The following is a 25,662-nucleotide window of genomic DNA, read 5'->3' as shown; positions in this document are numbered from 1 at the left end:
AGGGGCTGGGGTAAAGGCAGGGTCACGTTTTTGTTTTGGACGCACTTATGTCATCGGGTTAATTCTGCTTGTTGCCATACATGAGAGGGATGATGTAGACAGAGATGTCGTCTCCGGAGCCCAGTCGGTCGTTGGATATTCTCCAGCCGCGATCCTTCAGCACTCCTCGTGCTCTCATTATGAGGTCTTGCGCCGCCATCGTGTACCTGCGCAAAACACACAAGTGACGAATGATTAATGGCGATGCACATTAAGACAAATGGCGGTCATAACTACGCGCGGTGGTATGCATCTGGAACTGTGTCTGCCCGCAGCAAAAAGAAATAAAAATCACATTAAAAGTCCAGTGTGAAACATCTAGACTTTTTAAAATTTGAATTTAACTTCATGTTATTTAATACATTTTAAAGCTGTAGTGCCTGACATTTAAATATAAACAACTGCCTGTAACATTCAAACTATTGTCAGTTAGTTCACCCAATGCTGATTAAGCCTCATGACTCTCTCTGCATTCCTCAGTATAGCAGTTTTTTGGTGTTGTTTTTGTGTCTGTTGTGACTTTGCAAACAAAGTGATGTATTTAATGCTATGACAGAGCAGGCGAGGGAGGGGGAGAACACAGCAGGAGTAAAGCAGGACAGCTTTGTACAGCAGCAAGAAGTGTCCACATTATGTTTTAAAGGTGGATTCCACTACAGAAATTAAAACTGGACATTCAGCAGGACTTTACGATTGTATTTTAAATCCATTTTTTTCCGAGGAATATGATTCATGCTCCACCAACAGCAACCAACCGCTCGCTGAACAGCTGCCTGACGAGGTCCCTGCTGTGCCAAACACAGCCGCTGCTGCTGATTCCTTCACCATGCAGCTCCAATTAAGTCTCTCTGGATGCGGTCAAAACAATTAATGCTACAATAATGTACAACACATAACTAAGTACATAATAAGTACCATAGAAACACACACACATAGAAAAAAGACTGCACATAAAAGCAGCCATTGGGTAAAGAATGACTGGTTCAGACAAGGGCCGGGTTTTATGAGGCAGCCATCTTGTGCCACCATGTTTGAAGTCTAACTGGACAAACAAAGCTCACTACAGTCTGTGATGCATCACTTAATTCTCACACACTGGACCATTAAGGTGGACAAAGAGAGTCTTGCTCGTGTTTCCTTGGCATGGGAGAAAAAAAGACCTTTGTGTATAATCACAAGATAAAAACACACATCCTGTCTACGTGCAGCAGGGGTGAGGAGAAGTTCAAGCGTGAGTGATGGCCGCAGCTGTGCGACGGGTGAACCTGCCTGTGCTGGTCGTCGGGGTCACAGTTTGACAGGAAAGACGTGACCGCTTCGGCTACTTCCTGGTTGGCGAGGACGTCCCACAAACCGTCCGTTCCCAGCACGAGGACGTCGTCGGCGCCGTGCTCGTGCTGCGCGAGAGGGTAAACTTTGACCTGAGGGTGAGGCAGAGGGAGAGAGAGAGAGAGAGAGAGAATAACAGTCATGGTTTGGATCCAACCGTTTGATAGAGACTGAGACATGGCCAACAACAACTTCAAACTCATTCTAAACGGGCTGTGAGTATACATGCGAGTATGTACGCAAAAAAATGTCATTTTTTTAATGTAATTGACAATTTATTCCTAATTTTCTGATAAAGTGAATCTTTAAAATCCTTCAGTAAAGAGGTGTCATGTTGTCGTAGCAGCTCCTCTGAGGCACATGCATGGCAAATAAAGTTCTCTGGCTCATCATCATCATCAACATCAACAACAAATAAGCCTCAGTTTGGATGTTTTATGAAAGATAATTCCTCTGAGACGACGAAAATGATTGCATCAAACTGAAGTCAGCCAGCGAAAGCACTTGCACGGGAATCAGAAGGTCCTCTACGTGGCTTCATGAGCCTCTCTTTAGAGGTAAACCTTGTGATTTAAGTCACGCTTCGCAAGAAAAGGAGAGGAATGAGGCAATCAATCCACGAACAAGAGAGCTTCCCAGAATCCATTCGAAAACACAGATTTCAGCGGCAACAAAATATCCCTGCAAGACTCGACAGGTCATGGCTGCAGCATTTGATTTTTGACCCGGCGCCCACATTTGATCTCATGAGTATGAGCTGATGAATCTAAATGTCAAAGTCAGTTTTTTTTTATTTATAACATGAGAGCACTCAGTATTCTTTTACTTGACGGGGATTTTTTTCCCCCCCAAAATCCTTCAATGCATGATTTGTTTTTTGTTTTTTTTTAATCTGGAGAACGCAAAAATGTTTTCCTGTCTTTAATCTGGTGCGACCCTCAAAAACACAGATTTGCAAATGTCAGACTCTTGTTTATATTCCAATGGTGAGTGTTTATGTTCTGTATGAATCAACAATAGCTAGAACAACAACGCTGAGGAAATCCTCGAGTCCTCACTAATTCTTCCACACTGGGCCTTTGTATGTAGGCCTGACAACTATAAAGACAAGGTTTTTGTCCCTTCACATCGACATCCCATAACTTAACAGCTGTAACCGCGTTATCCTCCACATGAGGGATGCAGGGGGCGCTGTTGCCAATCCCAGCTGACATAGGAAAGGCGGTATCACCAGATGCGGGATGCGTTTTGTTCCTTCTTTGTTTACCCATTTATTTTTTTTGAGAAGCAAAACCAAACAGATCTAGAAGTAGAGAAGTTTCACAAGAGTAGGGTTGGACAAAAATGTGTTCGGTTGTATTATCACGCTTAACATTTCATAGACTTGAGTCATTTTATTATACACAGTGAAGGAAGCCTACCTCTGGACAGCAGGACAAGAACGGTTTGATGTAGATGTTGGAGTCGTGCACTTTGAGGTTGTGGTCCCCAAGACCTCTCGTGACCCCGATGGTCGCCAGCACACGAGCCTGTAAAGGATCATAACATAAGCATTTGTTGGAGTCAGATTGAGATGGATGATATTTGTGTAAATATCTGTTAAAAAAACAAAGATGTTCTCTTCAGTCTGTAGAATCAGAAGTGTATAGATCTTCTATACTGTTGGTATTTTCACCTTTTTAAAGGACTCGCTTTCCACTTTCTCACAGTTCCAGCAGAATAAATCTGAAGTATCTCATTCAGAATAGATTACTTTTTTATATCCTGAAATGACGAGAGGGCCACAGTGAATATTTTTGAGTTATATAAGTATAAGAGTTACTATAAGGCAAGGCCAAGGCCTTTCATTTTGTAGCTTTAGTCGTTGTTTATTGGATATGCGACGATGCTCTGAGATTTGGAAACATGGCCTCGTTGCTTCAACGAATAAGTGAATCACTGCAGGGCGACTGAAGCTTGGTAAGAGTGAGTTTGGATCAGTGTGTAGCACAGATAAGAGGAAGAAAATGAGCCAGAAACATGGAGAGTGGGTTTCAAAGAGGTGGCGAAGCTCCTCCGACAGAGAAGGGAAAACATCCTGGACTTAATTGTTGAGCGCTGGCGTCCAGCAGGCTGCGCGCCGGCTTTGAAGTGCTTTACGCGATCAAGCCATTCATCTCAACTCAACATCAAAGGTAGAGGACACAACATGGGCATGGCCGACCATGTAGGGAGGGCTACATAATCCCAGTGTGGTTGCAGGCACAGAGAGAACTGTGGAGTGACGTCTGCCTCGGTCGTCAGTCAAACATAGGCTGTGTTCAGATCTATTTAGTTTCCTTCCAGGCCTGTGTGGACACAGAAATTGAGTAGTCAATTCTGTCACTTCACGTATCCCTGTATTCTCAAATGTGTTAGCCCACCTGACATAAAACGAGCAAAAAACAAAAAAGAAGAAATCTTTCTAGAAAAATGTTTAAAAGTAAAAAATGTTCTTAATTTGGCACATAACAAACTGAATTTGCAATCGTTATATCCAAATTTGAGCCGACTTCTGTTCAGGAATGCAAGTAAATAACTTTAACTTGACATTTTCAAACAATAATTAAGAATTTCTTTCTTCAGTACAATAATAATAATAATAATAATGATATTTTACCATTAAAGAGCTTCGACATACTGGTGTATTAACCATTACAGAAATAGTATATCCAATCAAAACAACAATGGACTTAGATGCAATAAAGTGAACTGTCAAATATGATGTGTAACGCACCCTAACCCTGGTAATCTGAGCATAACCACAGATCTACTTACTCTCTGCCCAACTGGATATAAAAGTTACATATTCAGACTGATCAGGTTTCTTCTCTGACCTTTTCAACGAACAAGAACGAGACTGCACTCTCGACCCTTTTCGTTTGCATCAGTGTGGTCAGTGTTTCAGAGATGTCATCTTCCAATTACCATGTTCTTCACCTGTCTCAGCTGCAGCGTGTTTTCATCACGGGCCGACTCTGACGGGAGTCCCACCACTGAGCCTGTAACGCTACCGTTAATCTGCTGCATGACCTAAAAGAACAGAGTCCATTACGGGAGAGAGCTTTTCTGTGCCATAGGTTGGTGAACCCTTGTGAAAACAAGAGGCCGGGATTGCTTTGGCTCCTCCACACGGCGCTGGGGGTCGAGTGGGGCTGACGAATGCTGCCCTCACAAGCTTTGATTACAGGCGAGGCACACAAGGCTGCTGAGGGAATAACTTGGTCAGGGAGCAGCCCTCGAGCACTTCTTACCTTCTTTCCTTCGCCGTATATCAGGGGAAACTTGAGGTCATCGTCCTCGATGGTTTTATACGCCCTGTGCAGAAGAGAAAGGATACTGGGGTTAGTTTTTTTTTTTTTGGTTTATGGCAGACAGTGCACACATGCCCGATAGATACACCGTCTCCCCACCCCCCACAGGCTCTGCTGCTGAGACGACTGGCACACAGACAAAGAGTACGCTAGGAGGGAAAAGAGAGGCAGTGAAGGGAAGAAAAAAATAACAAAAAAAAAACAGCCAGACATCACCCACAGGCATAATTCCCTCTTCATCTTTGTCTCCCTATTGGCGAAAAGTGAGAAATCTATTGATGCGTGAGGTTTGCTGGTGGTTTTTTGTGACTGTGTATGTGTGTGTGTGTGTGTGTGAAAATCTGGATGTAAAACAGCTGAATGATGCAAGAGTATCCACATTCGCATTCCCCCGCTCTCAGAGCGGTGTTTAAACTTCCCCTAAATAATGAATAATTTACCATCTTCAGACTTGGACCAGACAGAGCTGCAATACGAGGGAAAAACACTGTATAATATATTCATGCCAGATCTTAAGATACACTTTTCACCTTTGCAGCTCAGCACTACTTCTTTTTTTTTCTCCTCATCCATTCCCACCCAACGGTTCCACTTCAAAAGAAGCAGCTGTGTCTGCGTGTGGAACCAGAAACATTACACATTTGAGCCAATTCCCTGTCGAGCTGCCAGGACAAAGTTTTCCATTCACAACTCACACCAGGTGCTCTGAAAAGGAGTCCTGATCTGGATCCAAACTGATAAACGCCGTGTATTTATCTTAACCTTTAGACTGGAGGGAATAAAAGGTCAAAAAAAGATTGCAAAATAATATTGCAAATATCATGCGACTCGTGCCTGGCCCGCACACCTTTATCCAATGAATTTCAGCTGCTGTGAAGCAGATTAGCAAGGACTGGGGATGGTTTTTACATTATTCCTGGTTCCACTCCGTGAGACCATATGTTTCCACCTTAGGCGTGCGCCATATACTGCTGCTTTCAGCACTTTTTTTTTTTTTTTACACAGTGTGCAGAGTGAGGAGTATCACAAGTGAAGAGCCCGCAAACACAGAAATACAGGCTGCTGAAATGTTCCCTCACGAGCGTCTGCAGTGTTAATGGTGTGGAAAAACATATAAAACCGCAGTGAGATGACATGAGACTTAAAACAAAGCATTAAGAGAGACATTCATTGAACTGGGGCAGGTCCACCGCCGTCCATTTGCACAGAAGCGAATGCATTTCTGCTGCAGAAGCACTCCAACTTTAGTATTTAAGAAAGAAAAAAAAAAATGACTACAAGATAGAGACACATGTCTGTCAATATTTTAGTGCTATCCTAGATGAGATCCCCAGAGGCTGCTGTCGGGGACAATGTCCCTCTTGGGACGTGAGTTTACAGCCTATGCAGCCTGTCATACTCGGCGAGGAGCGCTGCTGAAGGGCTGAACTGTTTGACCAGAATATCAGTGCAATGCCTTCACATTTAAGGGCTGCTTCGTGACACAAATCATTGCAGAGTGTGACTGAGTGCAGGCAGAGAGGGTGCGGAGGAAAAGGAGGGTGGTGGTGGTGGAGGTTGTATCATCATCTCTGCGGGTGATGAGATGCAGGCAGGAGAGGAGTGATGTCATTTCCTCACGGTGCAAAAAGGGGTCGCAGGGCTATTGGCAGCGTGTGTGTGTGTTTGTGCAACACTGCCTGATCTGCGCACACACACACACGCGCGCACCTACGTAACAGCCTCGTGACGACAGACGTTGAGGGGACATTGTACCGGGATTGCATCAGCAGCGAATGAGTGAGTCAAATTGGTGCAATTGGGATCTGTATTTCAGTAAACCTTTCCGTGAACCTTAGCGGTTTTAAAGCAACCGCCAAATTCAGGGGCAGAATAAATTGCCACGACCCAACGACTCTCCACGCGTACAGTGAGCCAAAGGCATCGGTCATGCTAGTACAAAGGCACAGCGGAAAAAGAAAAGGGGGAGGAGGGGCTGGACAGGAAAAAGAAAGAGAGGGGATGAAAATGGTACGACAGTGATGAAGGTGTGCCTTTCTCTCTCATTTATTGTCCATAGGAAGAGGGGAGGACAGTTTCTCCAGTGGGCACAGGCATTAAAAAGAGGCAGGCGTGAATGCCGCCCATTGCCATTTATCATTGCCCTCCTACGTGGCCAACACACCATTAGTTTTTTTGTTTCTTTGCAGCTTACAAATCATTTTCCGACTGGACTTTTCCTCATTTCCTCCACTTTTATCTCCGCTTCTTATCTTGCACCTTACATTTCTCTCAATTTCCTTCTCATCTGTCCAGCCCCCTCCCTTCATTTCTCTCTATACTCTCTAGCCAGCCACCTTCCTTCCCTCCCTCCTCCTAGCCGGCTGTGTTGCTATGGCATTTGGATCATGTCGTACATGACTGACTGCTCAACCTCCATCACCGCAGGAGGCCTCGCAAACAAACCGCCCTCCATCCTGGACCACGACACTTATTACAGTTCCCAACGCTCAGACTTCTGGTCCAACTGTCTGAGGGAGGGGAGGTAAAGAATGCCATGAAGGGAGACAGAAAGAGGTGGGCTGCGTCGTTGCATGTATGCATGTATGCCTTCATTAGAGCACGGCCTTGATCACGGATGCCAGAGAACACCCACACGCGCACAGCATGTGGGCAAGCAGGATACCAGCAGCCTGTGCACGTGCGCGTGGACAGAAAGCTGCGGAAAACAATATCCTTCGTACCTACAGAGCATCCGAAGTGCGGCTCAAGAATGACCCACCGACACAAGTCACACCAACCCAAATCGGAGCAATGCGCCACACCGACTGGCGCGGTCCTAATTTTAAGGCTCGGACTTAAAAATCCGGGTAAGGCCAATGAAAAAAAACGGGGTCATCAGTGTAACATGATTAAAAATACATCACAGGCCGTCACAGTGCTGCTGCTGCTGCTGCTGCTGCTGCTGCTGCTGCTGCTGCTGCTGAGGCACTAGGCCGGCAGACCAGTGAGGAATGCAGCCACTGACCCACATCTGCTGAAGTGAGTGGAACTGTAAAAACACCCACAGGGAGGTGGTGACATAAAACATACTGCTCATCTCTCCTCAGTTACCTGCCATGTTCTCAGGCATGTAGATCTACACACATCACGTCATTGAAACCCCCTTTATTTTATGTTAAGTTCATGATAGAAGCCTCCTGTTACAAGTCCAATGTGTAAGAATTGGTGACACCTAATGGTGAGACTTAGTACAACTCACTGCACCACGGTGGCTTTCGTTCTTCTGCATGAGAGGCTGAAGGCCACTCCAGATGACACAGGTCACACGAGTCACCCTCCTTCTTATGCACAAAGCAACGACATATAAATAAAGATAACACAGAGTTTGAAACCCTTTGGTTCCTCATGTTAATTTGGAGTCATTTCCTTCACTGACCCGTCTCTGCACAGTGCTTTCACGTGACGTACATTGGGATTCTGTGCCATACGAGTAAAAGTGAATAATGTTGGCAAAAGATTAAATTACAGGAGCATCTGAACTACTTAGAACTCCACGCGAACCATAAAACACTTTGCTTACGCTTTAATGCCTTCGGTAATCAGTAATAATAGCCCAGCACTGACAGAGTCGTATTAAACTGCTGACTGCTAGCACATAACTTGATTAAATACTCTTAATTACTCCGCTGCTTTTGGCCTACATGTCGTGATTATGAAACACTTTGGAAAAGTAGTTGTCATATTTGAACAGCTCAGTGAGGTGCGGACCACTTTGATCAGCGAGGATGTGATCTTATGGCAAGTGTAACGGTGACTGTGTAAAATCATTTACCCCCTTTTCTGCCAAGGAGATACCAAGTCTACAAGTCCTTGAACCTACTTCATTCGCTCACTTTTGCATGCCCACACATCCGTCTTAATCTGTTCTCCCCTTTCTTCCGCGTTGATTCTCACGTCATCGTCCTCCGTCTCTTTGACCTTTTTCTCCAGAGCAGGATAAAGTGCCCACAGATTCCTTTTAGCATTCGTCTCATGCACGGAGGCAGAAATGTCAAGGCCATTTTGTGACTGTGAGGCTTTGAATGACTTCTCCTATGGAGGTTGTCATTATGGTTGTATTTTTCATATTCAGTGCATTATACACGGTTTTAAATTACTTGAATAAATTCCTCTATGAGGGCAACCACGAATCTGAATGGTTTTTTTTGAAGGAAAAATGTGACAGGAAGCCACACAGGGGAGACCGGGGCAAGTTGTCTTTCAACTCAGAAGGTCGTGGGTTTGATTCGTGGCTCCACTCGTCTACATGCAGACGTGTCCTTGGGCAAGACACTTGACGGCCGTGCTGGCAGTGTGTGAATGGGTACAAATGGGTGAACAGAAAACTGTAGTGTAAAGTGGTCATCAAGACTAGAAAAGCGCTATTTCCATATAAACCATTTACCACTGAGAAAGAAAAGATCAGACATCTTCTGATTTGGCATGATGTGGAACGTGTGCATTTTTCCATTTTGTGGTGAATTACATACTTAACAGGTCTATAAATATAAAAAAAAAGCAATCAACCCACCATCCCGACATGGTGAAGTCACGGTACAGCATCCTCTTGCCAACCTCTTTTCTCTGCACTCTCCTTGGGAATTCCAGATGTGTAAACTCGTTGCCTAATAAGTGGGGCTGCATGTATGCCTTTGATATGAAAAGAGAGAAGAAGAAAAAACACACACACACACAAACGTAAGATTGACGCGCCTGAGGGATAGGAAAAAACTATTCCATTGTCTCTTAGGCTGGCAGGCAGTGTAAGAGAGACAGAGCCGGGCATGGCTGCTGTCTCACCAGGAGAGGAGGTCAGTTCTGCTAATATCTGACAGCTGTGCTCGTAAGAAAAGAAGCTGAAAGAGGTTATTTTCTTACAAGGAACTGCAGTCGCTGTCTCTCAGACTCCGGTGTAAACTCTGTTGACATGGGGATCACCTGCCCAGCACGGATAATAATCGCTCTGAGGACGAGAGGAGCAGACATAACAAACCTGTGAGCTGGGACACTGTCGCTTCTGCAGGCTGCAGTACATTGAGGAGCACGGCGGGAGGAAGTCTCACCTGCTGTCCCCTGCGTTGCCAACGTAGAGCTTCCCGAGTAAATAGAGAACCACCAGAGCAGTGCAGCCACCCGAGACGTTGTAGGCCGCCTTCTCCTTCTCTATCTGTGCGTCCTAAACAGCAAACACAAATCCTTTTAATTAGATCACGTAATACACACGTCCTCTGGAAATAATCATGTTTGGAATCATCTTAGTCTTTTAAAACGGTTTTCCCAACAGCACGTAACATTTAAATAACAACCTGATACCGAGTCAAATATCTCCTTTATACTTGAAACCTGCCATGATGTCATGATTAATTATAGCAACATAATGAATTCATTTATTATTAAAAAAAAAAAAGCAATAAAACAAAATGGAAACCAAAAGGACAGAAGAGAAAGTTTGGAGGGACTGTTGGTTATTACACCAGTTAATTAGCCCAGATTAATTTAGTGCTAATTAAACCAAAAGAAAAAAAAATGAGGAGTAAAAAGAAACTGTGCCGTTAGTTCATTAATTAGATGAAAAATGAACCTGTCAATGAATTAATCACATGAAAGAAACTGCTCACACAAAGGGTTTAACCCTTCCTTGCTCTCACTCACTCTTGCTGTTGCTGGTCGGCTTATGATCACAGAACAGAAGACGGAGGCAATAGCAGCAAAATGAATGAATCAGTCATCAATCACTCTCAACTAACTAGATAGTATGAAAAACGTTGCTAACATTTACATCCAGTCCGTCCTTGAGGTGTTTTCCCATGATGAATGCATGTACTTGATAATGACCTCCATTTAATTACAAAATCAAATGTGTACCTGTGTGTGTTTGACAGGGAACTGTAATGTGTGCATGTTGTCCTTAAAGTTCCAGTGTGTAACATGTAGGTCCAATTACTTTCATTTGGTAGAAATTGAAGGAGGAGAAAATTGATTTATCTTTCGTGCACGCTTGACTCCGCCTCTGTAGGTGGCGCTGTATCTCTACAAGCTACTGCGTATTGAATCAGTTTCCTGTTGACCTTTACGTCACCGAAAAACAATGTGGATCGTGCTGTAGTTCTGTACGTTTTCTTCCTGCTGTACATTAATCGTGATAGAAATTAGATGGAACATGGCTCTTGTTCTTGTTGTGTTGTCGTGACGCCGCCGTCATATGATTTCCGGGCAACAGTATTGCATTTGGTGCATGCACAGAAGTCCGACTCCAGTCCTACTCCAGTCCGACTAAGTGTACACATGCAGGAGTAATCGGACTATACTTGCATTAACGATTTTAGTCGGACTAACGCGCTCACATGACATTAAGAAAACCAAATTATTGTCTTAGTCTGACTAAAGCCGTTTCTCTAACACACTTGGGTGGAAAGGGTGTGGTGAGGGACATTCAGCTGTGTGTGCTTTGTGATATCCTTGTGTGTGATTTCGTATGAACGGAAAGTCTGGGTATATGCGCAATGCTTTTAACACAAACACACAATGAAATGATGCAGCAGTCTGACGAGGGCACGACGGGCCACAGAGGACTGATATACAGCGTGTACGTGTGTGCGAGTTGAGTCGGAGGAAGGTGAAGAAATGTGTCCTTCATACTGGATTGATTATGAATCCATAGTGAGCCACACATATTTATCCTCACTGTACCTCTTGCTGCAGGCAAAGTCTTTAATAATGAAAATGTCTGCATGAACGTCAGCACCTCTCTCCCTGACTGCAAGGAAGAATCTAACAACTGGGCCAAGTAACAGAGGCACAGAGAAAGAGGGACTGAGACACACGGTGGTCAGTCCAACAGCAGTCAACCTAACTCACAACTCATGCTATTAAACTGTCTCAATGGGACTTTTGCGCGGCAGCCATTTTGACAGGTCACAGAGGGAAAATCACAGGTGAAAGCCACCTGTATAGTAACACTTATAATATAATATAATATAATATAATCAGAGAATAAAGTGTAAATTATAAACATCAAATTGAATAGTGTGTTTTGCATAGGTGAGAGACAACCTTATACCTTCAGATACCAAAATTCAGCACCATCCGATGTAACATGAATCAGAACTTGGCAGTACCAACGTAATTCATCGAGTTCCATCAAAAGTGTTGAATTCTGTACCAACCAGATTGATAAACATTACGTTGTCCATTAAAATGTATTATTGTATGCACTTTCAAGGTGAAGTCAAGTAAATCTCGTTGTACAACTTGTATAATGACAATAAAGGCATTCTATTCTATTCTATTCTAAAATGAGTGTCCTCGCCTAAATTTCTTGGCCAGAAACAGCGATTATTACCATTTTTGTACAGATTATATAAATGATATAACATAGTAAATACTGAGCATTGATTCCTGATGACCCAGATTATATATGTAGGTCTAAAATACTCACTCAGTGGGGAAATTTTAAAGTGTGGAGCTGGATTTACTCACTCAAACAGATATACACAGCACTGGGAACAGGGCTCAGGGACTTGCACTGAGCAGGGTCATCTGAGGCCAATGATCTCATCCACTCACATTTCTGTCCTGGCCCAATAAACTCTCAGTGTGATAAGACTCTGTCTCAGATTTTTTTTTAATGTTTACACATCCCTGAGTGTTTATCGGGCCAAAGCAGCCACTTGACACACACTGACCACTTTTATAGGAATGCAGTGAGTCGTGTCAGAGGAGAATTAAAGCTGGAGACTGAGACCAAGAATTACAGCAACAAAGCTGCCAGAGATTCTGTCACATTTAACGTTTTCTTAGGTGATAAGATACTTTTTTTCCTAAAGTAACGCTTTCCAAGCAGAAATGTGTATCATTTGAACCAGATTGTGTTTAATTTTACAACAGTGATTACTCAAAATTAAAAGAAATGACAGATGTGGAGGAAAGTAGGTGATCTAATCAGGACACCTGGAAAAACAAAGTAGTAAAACAGTGATCCCTCTATATGCTTTAAAATACTGTTACTCCATTATACAGGTTTGTACCTTTAGGTTTGAGGTATGAGCGTCAAAGCTGCTGTGACGTCAGCTGCACTTAATGAATGGTTATGAGTGCATTACACCTTTAAGAAGTAGAGGAAGCACGAGTGGAAAGATGTTTGCTGATTCATACGCCGATATGTGACAAGAACTGATCATTCAACGGAGATTAAATAAATTGGAATAAATAACGTTAGTGAGAGGTGGGACATCATTTTAACATCACAAGATCTGAATTCCTGCTGATGACTGTCATGTTTTGTAAATGTGTACAGATTGTATTTAGTACAACACTAATAGTAACATCATTATGCTAAGTTACTTAAAAACACAACCCTCGTGACTCAAGAACAAACTGAATGCCATGAACCAAGATTCCACACAATTTCATAAACTCACCCAGACAAAGACAAATACTTAACTGCACACCTCCACCTAGTGGTTACAAAGTGTAAGCGCCAGGATTAGTCACCACTTTTTAGCAACTCACCTGTTGATATGACACTTACCCAGGATACATAACCAGCCCTTTCAAAAACATAAAGCTTTAAATGCATCTGCAGCCCTTACACTCACAACCGGGTCACAGGACATCTGTCTTTACAACATGTTGCCTGTATTTAGTGAAGCATTAAATTATAATAAGGGATTACTGATCATATCGGATTTTCCTCACATCTAATGCAGTGATTTTGGCCAGTTTTGGACCAACACCAATACAGAGTATGGTATCATCTCATCCCTAACATCATGTTTTCATCGTCACGTATCCCACAGTGCCTCGGGATTCGCCGTACTGCTTCAGTATCTTTGAAATTAAAGATTGAAAGAAAACAATATTTTCAATGAAACGGCCATTACTATTTCAAATCCCTGCTCTGGAAAGAAAAATAGCAAAGTGTCTGTTGATCCAAACCCTCACGCACACTGAAACTGAGGCCAGTGGAGTTTGACCTGTCCCCCTTAAAGCCTGTCAGGAAGTCCTGCACTGTTTTGATTGGCTCTGGTTTTCAACTATTGGCCTCTGCATGAGTTAATTCTCTTTCATCCACTTACAACACAGCCAGATGGTGTTTGTGCGTGTGTGTGAGTGTGTGAGTGTGTGAGTGTACAGTTACCTCTCTATGATCTTTTCTGGTATAAACACTGATCTTGTGATCTTGTCATCTTGTCAGGACCAGTTGTCCTCCTGTGGCGTGTTTCCACCGAGTGGGACAGTTATTTTTTTGCATTTACATTGGGAAGAGTACTAAAATAACCAGTGCCAGCTGTTCCATGTGTCAGTAACCTTCCCTTGGGGGTACCAGAGTCATGGTACGGTACCGGTGGAGCTAGACCCACGACAGTCAGCTGATGGGGCGACAGAAAAGCGCCACTCGTTTGTGAACGGTGTTTCTTCAACGCCTGCAAGCCTGACCAAGAGTTTTACTGTTCCAAACCATACCATACTGCACCAAACCGAACTGGACCATGATGGAAACGCACCAAAATGGAGAGCAAAACTTGGTCCTAATAAGGCAGAACCTAATTTCTGAGGAAGTGGTTAGGTTAAGGCTGGGGTTAGACATTAACTTGTTATAGATAATGCTTTTTAAAGACAATGCAGTGTTCGATTTTAAAATAATTCAAAAGAGTCTTTCCCAGATGTGGCGGCAGAATGACAGACAAAGAATCAGATATCAGAGTTTTTAAGATTATCTGAGATGAAATTGTCTTTTTTTTTCCTTCCTGCAGGACGACTCGCAGCGCCAATTGAACATGTACTTTATGTTCTCCTATTTAAATGTCACACATAGTTGTAAGTTAAGGGTTTAAATATAAACACGACTCTCTTACCATGTCTTTGAAGGCATTCTCAATGGCGCCAACCACCAGACTCTCGTGTGAAACTTTCTTCTCGGTGAAGAAGCGGGTGGGTGGCGTGCTGGGTGAACCCGGAGCCCCTGCAGCTCCCCGCAGGGAAGCGGCCCTGGTGAGGGCGCGCTGGGACGTCGGGGTGAGATGGTGACTGATTGGTTCCTCGCCGAGACATGTGGGTGGCAGCAGGTTGGGAGTGCAGAGGATCTCGGTCACTTCTTGGAGGTGCAGAGCGATGTGGTGATGAAGAAGGCGGGCAGCCACTACAGCTGCCCCAGAGCCTGCGTGGCCATCAAACAATGCCCAGTAGTGGAAGGTTAGGTCTTCAGAGCCATCCTATATCAGACACAAGTTAAAAAAAAAAGCTTTGGTTAACATTTAGTTGACTTTTTTTTAAATTGAAAATACTGTCCCTGTCGTACAGACATTAAATCTAGATTAGAGAGACGGTCATTAACACCCTCCTTTCTATGGATATTGTAATCAAATGTTTAATGCAGGTGTTAATTATGTCTTCTGATCAGGACATTTAACTCGCTTTTGGTGGTGCAATTAAACAGATGAATGTGTTCTTGTGTTTCCTCTGACGTTGATACTTCAATCCACAGGCTTTATCAGACACAGCGCGGAGCAAAAACAGACGGCGTCCCGCGCGTCCCTTTGCAAAGTTCCTCCTCCCACAGAACATGTCTCTGTCTTCTTGCGTTGATCTGGTTCATTCATCATCACACACCTTTGTGGCCGATGCCTTCAAAAACTGCAGTTGCTCTCTGATGTTCCACCCTCTCCCGGATCATGTGCTTATGCTTTTATGCATTTGATAGCGACATGTAGACAGAAGGTGGAGCTTTGCATATTATTTGTGGCACACGCAGGATGTAAAAGGGATTAAAGGAGGGGTTTATGTACTGCTTTTGTTTCTTCGTCGAGTGTGGGTCATTACTTGTTTTTCTGCACGTTGTGGCTCTTATTTTCTAAATATAGAGGCATGTGTGTGCTTCAACATGAGCCCGGGCAGGAAGCAAAGAACACTCAGAGGCTCTACATAACTGTTTATTGGTCCAGTACCACTGCAGAAGTGAGTCATGAGGCACTTGCATGGGTTTACTGTCGACTCTCTGTGGGCCTGTATGAAGAGTACTGGTGGGCTGACAGGACACATTAGCAGCAGTGATGCCTTTATATAGGTATACTGTATATTGCCTTGGGTAATTAAATTGCAGCGTGCTTCTCAAGTTGTTTTTAATCAGTGCTGAAGACGCTCCTTATTTTACCACAGCCATTTATTAAATTTAATTTACTTTGTACTTCTTACTTTCTAGTAAGAGTCTATTTTCTTTGCATTTCTCTTTATTGTTTTATATTTACCGTTCAGCAAAATGAAGTGCCTTACAGGTGTAGTGATGTCCTATACAAATAGTTTTTTTGTTGGTGTTTTTAAGAAGCTTTACATTGGTCATAATTTCGTAATAATGCTTGAAATAGGGAAGTAATGTTTTAGTTATGTCCTCATATTGCTATAGCAACCAGTGTGTGGTAGATTCAGGAGAATACATCTCAACCTTATAGCAAGATTAAAATGATCAGTTGTTATATGATCAATTATTAATGATCAAGTTTGTTTTACAAACATTTTTATGTAACAGTATTACGAGGATAATAGCCTATAGTAAGTGTCAATACTAGGGTATTACCTGGATATTACTTTGGAAAAAATGCCATTACTGAAATATTATCTCCTTATGATAACACTATTACATTGTTATTACCAAGCTGGATATGGCACAGAAAACAAGATGGTATTACGATAATATTATCTCCCGATTACAATCTTATTACAATGTTGTTACTGTACTGTATTGTAAAATGTTGTCTCGTTGGCATCCATAACGCTGCATTATTGCCTGTCTCTTCCTTAGCCTCTTATTCTTCTTCTGAATGCCCACGGCTATTGTAAATCTGCAGTGCCTGCTTTAAAAGAACGGTATGATGAGTAAACGCACCAAAATCACAATAGGCTTGTCAAATAGTAAAAAAATACTTAACTTTAAGTCGTCTTTGTGTGTTTCTAGCGTAAATGCACTCACACGGTGTCAAGTGTGACTGTCAAGTGCTATGTGTGTAAAGGACAGTGTACGCCCCAATAAGCTGTTGATGGGACGGGATGAGGGGACAGCGAGTGTCGACGACAGGCCCCGAGGACATTTCAAGGACTACATTCACTCTGATCATTACCTGGATTTCATCCAGTGTAGAAGCTCCCAGTATGTGAGTTTAATAACATTCTCGTTGGGTCTAAAACTCTACCTAATTAAATAATGTAATGTAACCTTTTTTTTAAACCTTGGTGAAGGTTTAAGTTTGACTCACCGTGTTCTCCTGTAGGCCCACGTCCTCCCCATTGGGCAGGGAAGACCTCCTGCGGGCCAAGGGGGTCCGGTTGGGTGTGGAGCTTCCGGCCGGTCTCCTTTTGACCACCAGCACTTCACAGCAGGCCTGGTCCTCGTTCAATGTGCTCTTTCCTGCATTGATCACTCTAGATAAGAGAGAAGATAACAGAGGGGACTTTAGGCCATGCTTCATCACAACATGTCATTGAGATAAGAGATAGGGTGTATACTATTGTGACTTTTAAAAGCAATAAACCTTCAGCAACATCAGCTAACGAGGATCAGAGCAGAAACAACCACCGATGAATGAGAACTGTGTTTCAGGAGGTGGTTAAGTTTCTTTGCCTTTATGATTACTGAGACTTTAATCTCCTGCATCTCCGCGCATACACACACACGCCGTACACATTTCAATTTGAGCGCCACACATACAGGGCAAAGGACAGAAAGACACTTTACTGCATTATACAACACCTGGCAGATGGTGCACTGCTGCTGCGAGCTGCTGTAGTCATGGACAAGCACACACTGTTTGACAATACTCCAGGCATTCTTAATTTAGCCACGCCACAGGAGGAGTCTCGTCAACAGTGGCCCCGTTTGAACTGTATGTGTGGTGAGTTGACAATTTGAAGTACAAAAGGTTACTAAATCAGTTGTTCCTCTGTCACAAAGGGACCATTTAAAATTCCATTGTGCGCATTATTACAGGATTTAAAACAAGTCCATAATTTCAATCATCAACGCGGCGAGAGGCGGTCATAATAAAGTCCATATGTGGCACTCTTATATAAATAATCCTAATTGGTCACAGGGATGAAAACGCAGAGATCCTCGGTCTCAAGCTAAGACAACACAGTGTGTTGTAAAAGTGAAGAAGGCTTCGCTCAGCAGGAGTCATTTTAACTGTCTTGCGAAATGTGCTCACAACTTCCCCTTTCTAAAACCTAATCATAACAAGCTCCCCACAGCGTGTCAGTATGGCAGATTTAAAAGAAGCATATGCCCAAACAATGCAACCCACATATTGTAATGTAAAGTGTAGTACATGTAAACACCATGGGACTGACGTGGGAACTATGATCTAAAATCCACAGTACTTATCATCGCAATCATATTTCAAGTGTATTGAAATATGATTGATATTTCAAATCAAAAGGGTTGATTGACTGAGTTCTGATGTTAATGTACAACAGGTTCAACCTGTTGTACATTAACATCAGAACTCAGTCAATCAACCCTTTTAACCCTTGTGCTATTGAATGGAACAGGATCCAGAGTCACTAACAACATTATTAACTACCCCATTATTATCACTTCTATCTGAGCTTACTTCTGTGAAGAAGAAGAAGAAGCTTAAATGGCATGTGAAGAAATATGACATAGAAGCATTTTTTTTATTAAAACAAATCCAGGGAAACAAAAACACTGAGTAAGGATTCTTTCTGACTCATTACTTTGTCCAAGGTCAGCGATGAAGAACTGTCATACACAATCTGTTGTGATGTTACCCTCACTGTTAACCAACACTTAACAAAAACAACATTTTTATGATTACTCATTTTAATTATAGTGTTATAGCTTTTGTTTTGGCTTTCATGAAGTTAGCGAAACACTAAACGTTGACACCATTTATCTGGAGGGATGTAAGGAAAACGCTGACCTAAAACGGCCTTTACAACCATTCCAAGAAATCACGGTGCACTCTCACAACAGTAACGCGGCGCGTTTGTGAGATCTTAAACTCTCGAACAGTCGAGCTTTCAAACGTTTCATCCATCTCTGACGGGAGGACGAGCCATCCCACACCCCGAGGCACGAGCTGTATCTGAGAGCGGGGCTGTCATATCCAGTTACCTCATTTCACTCACTCCTTCGCATTTGAGACAGTCACATGACCTCTATTACCCTGTCAGAGCTCTAATCTACAGTGTGCCGTCTCACTCTTGTCGTCTCAGATGGAAACTTGTGTTTCAAAGACATTATTGTGAACCTCCAGGTCATTTGGGGGGAATTGCAATGGTATAGATTTTTCCTTTAGCTTTATTTGTCCATTATAATAACATAATGTACTTTAAAATAAAACAAAATAGTGGTGAAACAATGAAGGGTTTGAACCAAAAGTCAATTGGGATTCTGATCATGTTAAGCATTCTTTTAATAACACTTTACAATGAATGATTCATATTTGCAAAGGTAACACGTCTGCACATGTAGACATTTGGTCCTCTCCTTGCCATTTCCTTCATTTATTCACCCAAAAAAAAGACAGATCATTTCAAATACTGATGAAGTTAAATCTAAAAAGGTGATTATAATGGTGCATTTATCGAGCGCTGTGTTGATGTAGCGGAATCAGCCCGGGAACATGTGCTACATCATGTGACTGTGCACTGGGAAGCTTTGTGTGTACAGTATGAAGTGCTGCTTGTGTGCTTCCACTTCACGTTTGAGTATCACACGTTTACCCTCTTTTACAAGGACAAAAGAAATACTGAATCTATGCAGAAAAAAAACTGAAGAAAAGCCCCGACATTAAAACGGGAGGAACGCGTACATATTTATGGCATGTTCGCCGTGTCTGCAGCTCACGTTGGCCCCTGAAAAACAATTCTTGAACATGCACACCCCTGAATTCTTTTAAGCAGCTCTCCCTTCACCCTGGAGATGCCCCCAAATTGTCTCTGTTCCCTGAACACACACTCTGTCACCGCCTGTGCCAACTGGCTGCCTTGTATCCAACAGCCAACACATACGGCGCACAGTGGTGGAAAGAGCGTTGAGCTCTCAGACACACATATTGATTAAGTATTGATCAGAATGCTGCTGAGGTTGCAAGAGTGTGTGTTATTGGTCCTGGTTGAGCCGGTTGGAAAGGTTTGTCCCCAGGGGTCATCACCATACCCAGAGTGAGACAAGTGAGAGTGAGCAATAGTCACTGATCCATTCAAATGATCATGCTCAGTGGACCCGACAGTGTGCCCACTCAGAGAGACGGCGCATCGGAATCCTCCTCGTCCTTTCTCCAAAGAGAGCAGCACAACAAGCCTGATGACCCTCAAAGGTCAGTGAAGCCTGCTCATAGACACGCAGGATGAAAGCGCCGCATGGACTTGCACAATTCTGAGCACAGCTTAAATACGCAAGCAGGTTCTCATAAATAAGCGAGAGTGATTATACTGTGGGTCCCTTAATGCAAATTCAAAAACATCCATTTTGTAATTTATAAATTCTCTATGTTGTAAATAAACTACAACGTCATGCCGATGATTTGCCGATATTAGGGATGTGCAATATTATCGGCATCAGCAGATATTAGAGGATATCGGCAAAGACACCAAGATCTTCGTGATAATCATATGACTAATGACTACAAGTAGGCTAAATAAGCTGCTACCTCCTTGACTTCTATGCTGGCGCCCTCTACAACTATTGCCTTTATAACATTTATTTATTTTACTCAATGAAGTCAAGTTAGAGCTACATCTGCTGTGACACGAGTAGACAAAATATGTGTTTATATACGTGTTTATTTCACTACAGAAGAGACTACATGACTTCTGCACTTGGGCGCAGGGAAAACATGTATATCAGTATCGTTATTGGCATAAATATCGGCAAAAAGTCCAATATCGTCGAAGAAAACTTTTGCACTCTTCACTTGCTCGCCAAACAGAAGAGCCCCTCCAGCCAACCGCAAAATGTTCAGATGCACTATCACTTTGCCTCAGAGTGAGCCATTGTTATCTGACCATGTGAACCATCCTGAGTGGATTTGTATGGATCACATAATCTCATACAGGCTCAGGTTTACTCCGCTGGCAGAGAGATTTCTCAGCAACAAAGCAGGCTGTGCCCTCTGGTACAAAATCACCCCGAAATGATTGAGTCCTATGCTACGCCAAGATGGCACTCACTCCCACACACTGAATCACACTGATTCATGGAGTGGAACTTGAGGTTTTACCTTCTTATACGTACATTTTGTTTTTTGAAAATGAAGATACACCTCTTTTTCAAATTATAAGTTAACCCACTTTACAAGAGTGGGTGATGTTTTTTTTTTATAAACACAGAAGGAAATATAATCCTTTCTTTTCCATCTTTAGATTAAAATATCTTCAAGGAAAAAGATTAGCATGAGGAAACATGGGGGAGGACACGTATATAAGGAATATCAAAGGATTTCTTCAGTATATAGGACATCACTGAATTGAATCAATTAGCTGATCAAAAAATAAACTGACAACCATTTTCTGGATAGGATTTAAACCAAGATTTCAAATGTTCTTTAGTTATCTAGCATCTGAAATGTGACTATTTGCTGTTTTAATTAACTGTATATTGACCACCATTCATTTTTCAATCAACAAAGATCCGTGAAAACAAGCAGTTTGAAGACATCGCCCTGATCCCACTATTCTGCAAGCTTTTAGGGACAAAACCACTGATAAATACTGTTACTTTGAGCCCTAATATCTCTGTATCATCACTCCAAACCAAAGAACAAACGCCAGAGGGAGTGAGACTGTACTGGGACAATGGTGTCAAAGTATACTAGCAAAATAAGAAGTTGAAACAGTAGATGCAAAAAAAGAAAGAGGCAAAGTTCCAGTACAGTGCTTTTACTCAACAGTTAAGCTTATGAAAACAGGCTGCTTATGAAAACAGCCTGTCAATAGTGTGAAGACGTCATGTCGAGGGGAAAAACAAAGGACAATGTTAACCTTATTTGTGAAATTATGAATTGATGGCACTACCATGTCTCAAGAACTCAACTGTGACCTTTATAATTCTCAGTCACAACCCAGATAGTTCATGTGGGACAACGTGAGTAAAGCGATTGTGATCTTGAACGGGGACTGGGACAAGTTGTGTCCTGTAAAAGGTAAACATACACTATACCTCGAGTAAAGTTGCTGCACAGTGCGAGGTGTAGTGTCTTTACACGCCTACGTCCACATGTCCCTCTTTTGTATTACAACATTAGCTTTAAATGAGTTACTTAAGCAGCTTATATAAACAATTATACCATATGTCCTATTTATTGTGCAGCGTTACCACCTTGGCATGAAGATCCTGTACAGTTATAGACAATATGTGAAGTACAACAACAGGCGAGTTCAGGTCCGGGTTGCAGTTATTAAGTAGGAGGAGGAAGAAAGACAATGTGTGATAAAGCAAACACAACCTGCGCAAACACTGGAAAATGTGTTTTACTGGCTTGCACACATATCAAAGATAAAAGATGAATATTAAACTCTGCACACAAGTAACCGCTCTCTTGACTCACATTGTGGGTAAAGAAGCATTTATTATTATCTTAAATAATAATAATAATAATAATAAAAAAAAGACACCCTACTTATGAGTCAACATTGGTTGTAAGCTTTCAGTGACCTAATTACAGCCTACTTTATATTTGCATCCATTATGCCATCATGATTATAATGCCCTCCTTTATCTCTTTAGAAGCTATTGTGTGGCAGCCTGATTATCCATTACACTAAAACCAGTTGTAGCTGTATATATATATATATATATATATATATATATATATATATATATATATATTCATATCTGTGGCCGATGCCAATCTTTGGAAATCAGGGCACCCGACGAAGACCTACGTATATACAGCATATGATGCCATTCCACGCTTGGCCAGTTTTCCTTCTTCCTCCGACTGCTTGAAAATCAACTCATTTATTTGAATGTTTATTAGGGACAGGTACAGTAACACAGTGAACCGCACAGCAATCGATCACAACATTAGCAGCGTGAATCGATGCACAAGATGACTTCATGTAAACACACATTGAATGAACAACACTTGTCTATCCAGTTTGCATTTTGGGTGAACATTACAGTGCACTTGTATGTTTTAAAGATCAGATTATTGTTTACTTCTGTATAAGACAATTTTGCGACGCCATTCTTGTTTGTCTCTAGTTGTAAAATATGTAAACAAAAATGTATTAACTGAATATCAAAACTGTAAGAAAGATAAACATGGCCACATAAATAAAAGAGATAACCAGTTTTACTGTTGTGATGGGTGTATATTTGTATGTGTGTGTATGTATATACATGTATATCTATATATATGTATATATAGATATACATATGTACATATACACACACACATATATATATATATACACATATATATATATATATGTTATATATATATACACACACATATATGTATAGGTCAGCTGCTGCACTTATGCATATTTCAATTTCAGTAAGGCCACACATGAAGCTCGCCGTGTTAATATAAAGACTTAAAAGAGCGGCTGGTGATGTTTTTGTTTACGCCCTGGTCAGAGAAGTGATCTCGGTGTGTTCACTAAAGGATGCAGCCTCAGCCTCTGCTGCTGCTTCTGCTTCTGAGAGAGGAAAGATGGACGCATACAGGTTACTCACTCCGCGTAGCCAGTGGACCAGGGCAGCCGCTTGGTCTCCTTCAGGATGAGGATCGGTCTCGCTATGTGATCCGCCGAGCACTCGATCTCGTCGGGCGACAGTCCCAGAAACTCTGGTCTACTGTAGGGGAATTTCAGCGGCAGCTCGGAGCCGCTGTGGTGCTCTCCGTTGGAGCCTCCTGCCATCATGCCTCCCATTAAACTGGCCACCGCCGACTTCACACGCGTGAGCATGGCGCTGCTGCGGCGTAGATCGAGGAGATGCGATTGCGTGAGAGGCTGCCCCACGCTCCACAGATCCCCGCACGGCGACGTAGTTTCGCGGCGTGAAATGCAGACACGCAGCGACTCTCATCCAGCTCAGCTGCTGCTGTGTGAAGTGAACACGGAACTGTGGCTGCAACCTCCAGCGCTGCACGACAGTCATGTGACAAACCGGCTGCTGCTGGTGGATTTGGTCGCACTAGTGGATAGAGTGAGCCGCTTATTAGTGCTGGAGGTCAAAGGTGAGTAATCCCGGTGTGGAGACTACTACTCCTGGTAATGCAGCAGATTACGGCAATTTTCCAGAAGAATCTCTCACTTTGTGATACAAGCACCACATTTGCCATGAATAAGGAATGTCTAATGTCTGCCCCACTAGGATAATTGGCCAGATTTTTGATTATCGTAGGTGCCTTCCGATTTTAGGCTGATTGAGGGGTTAACAGACGCCATTTTAACATCATCAGTCTTCCCAATTTCAAGTTTTAAGCATTAAACATGCTTAAAGAGTTGACCGGGAAACGGACGTTGCATACTTTAATTTAGAACCGTAACTTGTACTCGCCAAGTTGATTCCGACTTCTCATCCATGACTTCAATCCACTGTTTCTTTGCGTTTTCTCAGCACAAAAACATTGCACACACAATAGCTATTAACTGACGACAGCCTCTACTTTTGTTTATGTTCTTAAGTCACGTTTTTCACAAATTTTAATCTTAGGTGAAATTTCCATTTAAAAAAGTGGTACAAAGGTCATCTTGTAATCGATTGCAGATTTGTGTGAACATTCCATGGATACCGGAGAGCAATCTCGCCTAGGGCACAAAATTAGGTAGAGCCGGCCCTGGTGGGTGGACAGGTGGAGGCTGGGGTGGCTTCCTCTGTAACAGCAGAGTTGTTTCTATATTTTGGTTTTTTGTGGTCCACAAGACCCACAACAGGCCAATGCAATTGTCACATATGATGGTGGTGCCTTTGGGATGCACTGAGGCAATGGATGGTGTCTGGACCAGAGGTCAGTCTTTTGGTTTCTGATGCATCTCTCAGAAATCTCATTCTCAGAAATCCTTTCACAGGCAAGGTCAAGAAGGTTATGATAGACCTGGTCAACCCTTTTCAGGAGGAGAACAGAAACCTTCTCACATTAGACACAAAAAATCTGTTCACACTTGTGCACATCCTACTGCTGCAGAGCTTGTCAGAACTCATCTTGAGAAAGGTTGTCTTCAGAGACTTGTCCAATGATTTGGGTAATGAAACTTCCTCCTACAAACCAATTAAAAAGAATAAGGCTCACTTCTTTCATCAAGTTAGGTAGGTGACAGGATGGAGCAAGCGCTTCCAAATGACTGCCACACAGCTCGCCACATCCTGTCAATCACGTAATTGTGAGCTGCTTGAGTTCTTTCAGCGTGAAAAACAGTCGTTCCCTGCAGCATTTAACGACTTTTGAAAATTCCACACTGGTCAGAGTTCTACGCTTGTCAACATTCTGGAAACTCTTATTTCTCCTCCAGACAAAAAAAATGAAATTTGATGCCATCATTGTCTTCTCTCAGTCTAAAGGCTGAAACACAGTCACCACGAGGCAAAGGGAGAAGATGTAGCGTGACTAACACAACCAAAGTAGGCTACCAAATAACTGGATAAGCTTTCTACGACACAGTGATTTCTAGCATGCAGAATTGTGATGTTGTGTCCAGACAATTTGATGATTGTTATTGTGCAGTTGAGCAAGAGAACACATCTGTGTTGCTTAGGGACAAAAACACTGCTAACAAAAGCAAAAATATCTGCCCAGATATTTTTGCTTTTGTTAGCAGTGTTTTTGTGCAGTGTTTCAGAATATGGCTTATGTACAACAGATGTGCAAATTTGGACTAAATGGACAACCGCCAACAAAGTAAAACCAAATAACTCAACCATTTACTGCTGTGGATGTGAACAGGTGGCAATGGGAGATAGTGGTTGACAAACATT

At 42.5% G+C, this 25,662-nt stretch overlaps 1 protein-coding gene across 1 annotated transcript; it reads right to left on the bottom strand.

Moving 5' to 3' along the window:
* Positions 1 to 23,839, bottom strand: LOC122769814 (protein phosphatase 1H-like). Its single transcript, XM_044026667.1, has 10 exons — positions 23,419 to 23,839; positions 16,970 to 17,135; positions 14,579 to 14,935; positions 9,785 to 9,897; positions 9,600 to 9,684; positions 9,253 to 9,371; positions 4,641 to 4,704; positions 2,790 to 2,897; positions 1,309 to 1,460; positions 1 to 206 (listed from the first exon to the last, which is right to left on the bottom strand). Exons 1-10 carry the CDS (start codon positions 23,649 to 23,651, stop codon positions 59 to 61), a joined length of 1,545 nt encoding a protein of 514 aa, XP_043882602.1. The 5' UTR covers positions 23,652 to 23,839; the 3' UTR covers positions 1 to 58.
* Between the last annotated feature and the right edge of the window lie 1,823 nt (positions 23,840 to 25,662).

The sequence above is a fragment of the Solea senegalensis genome, linkage group LG1 (assembly GCF_019176455.1).
Source record: "Solea senegalensis isolate Sse05_10M linkage group LG1, IFAPA_SoseM_1, whole genome shotgun sequence".
NCBI classification, from domain to species: Eukaryota; Metazoa; Chordata; class Actinopteri; order Pleuronectiformes; family Soleidae; genus Solea; species Solea senegalensis.
This window is presented reverse-complemented; position numbering and strand designations above follow the sequence as displayed.

Coding starts and splice junctions, on each gene's coding strand:
- LOC122769814 (XM_044026667.1), bottom strand. CDS start 23,651: ATGCTCACGCGTGTGAAGTCGGCGGTGGCCAGTTTAATGGGAGGCATG. Junction 14,936..16,969: donor TGGGCCTACAGGAGAACACG/GTGAGTCAAACT, acceptor TGTCTGATATAG/GATGGCTCTGAAGACCTAAC. Junction 9,898..14,578: donor AGAATGCCTTCAAAGACATG/GTAAGAGAGTCG, acceptor TTTGCTGTTTAG/GACGCACAGATAGAGAAGGA.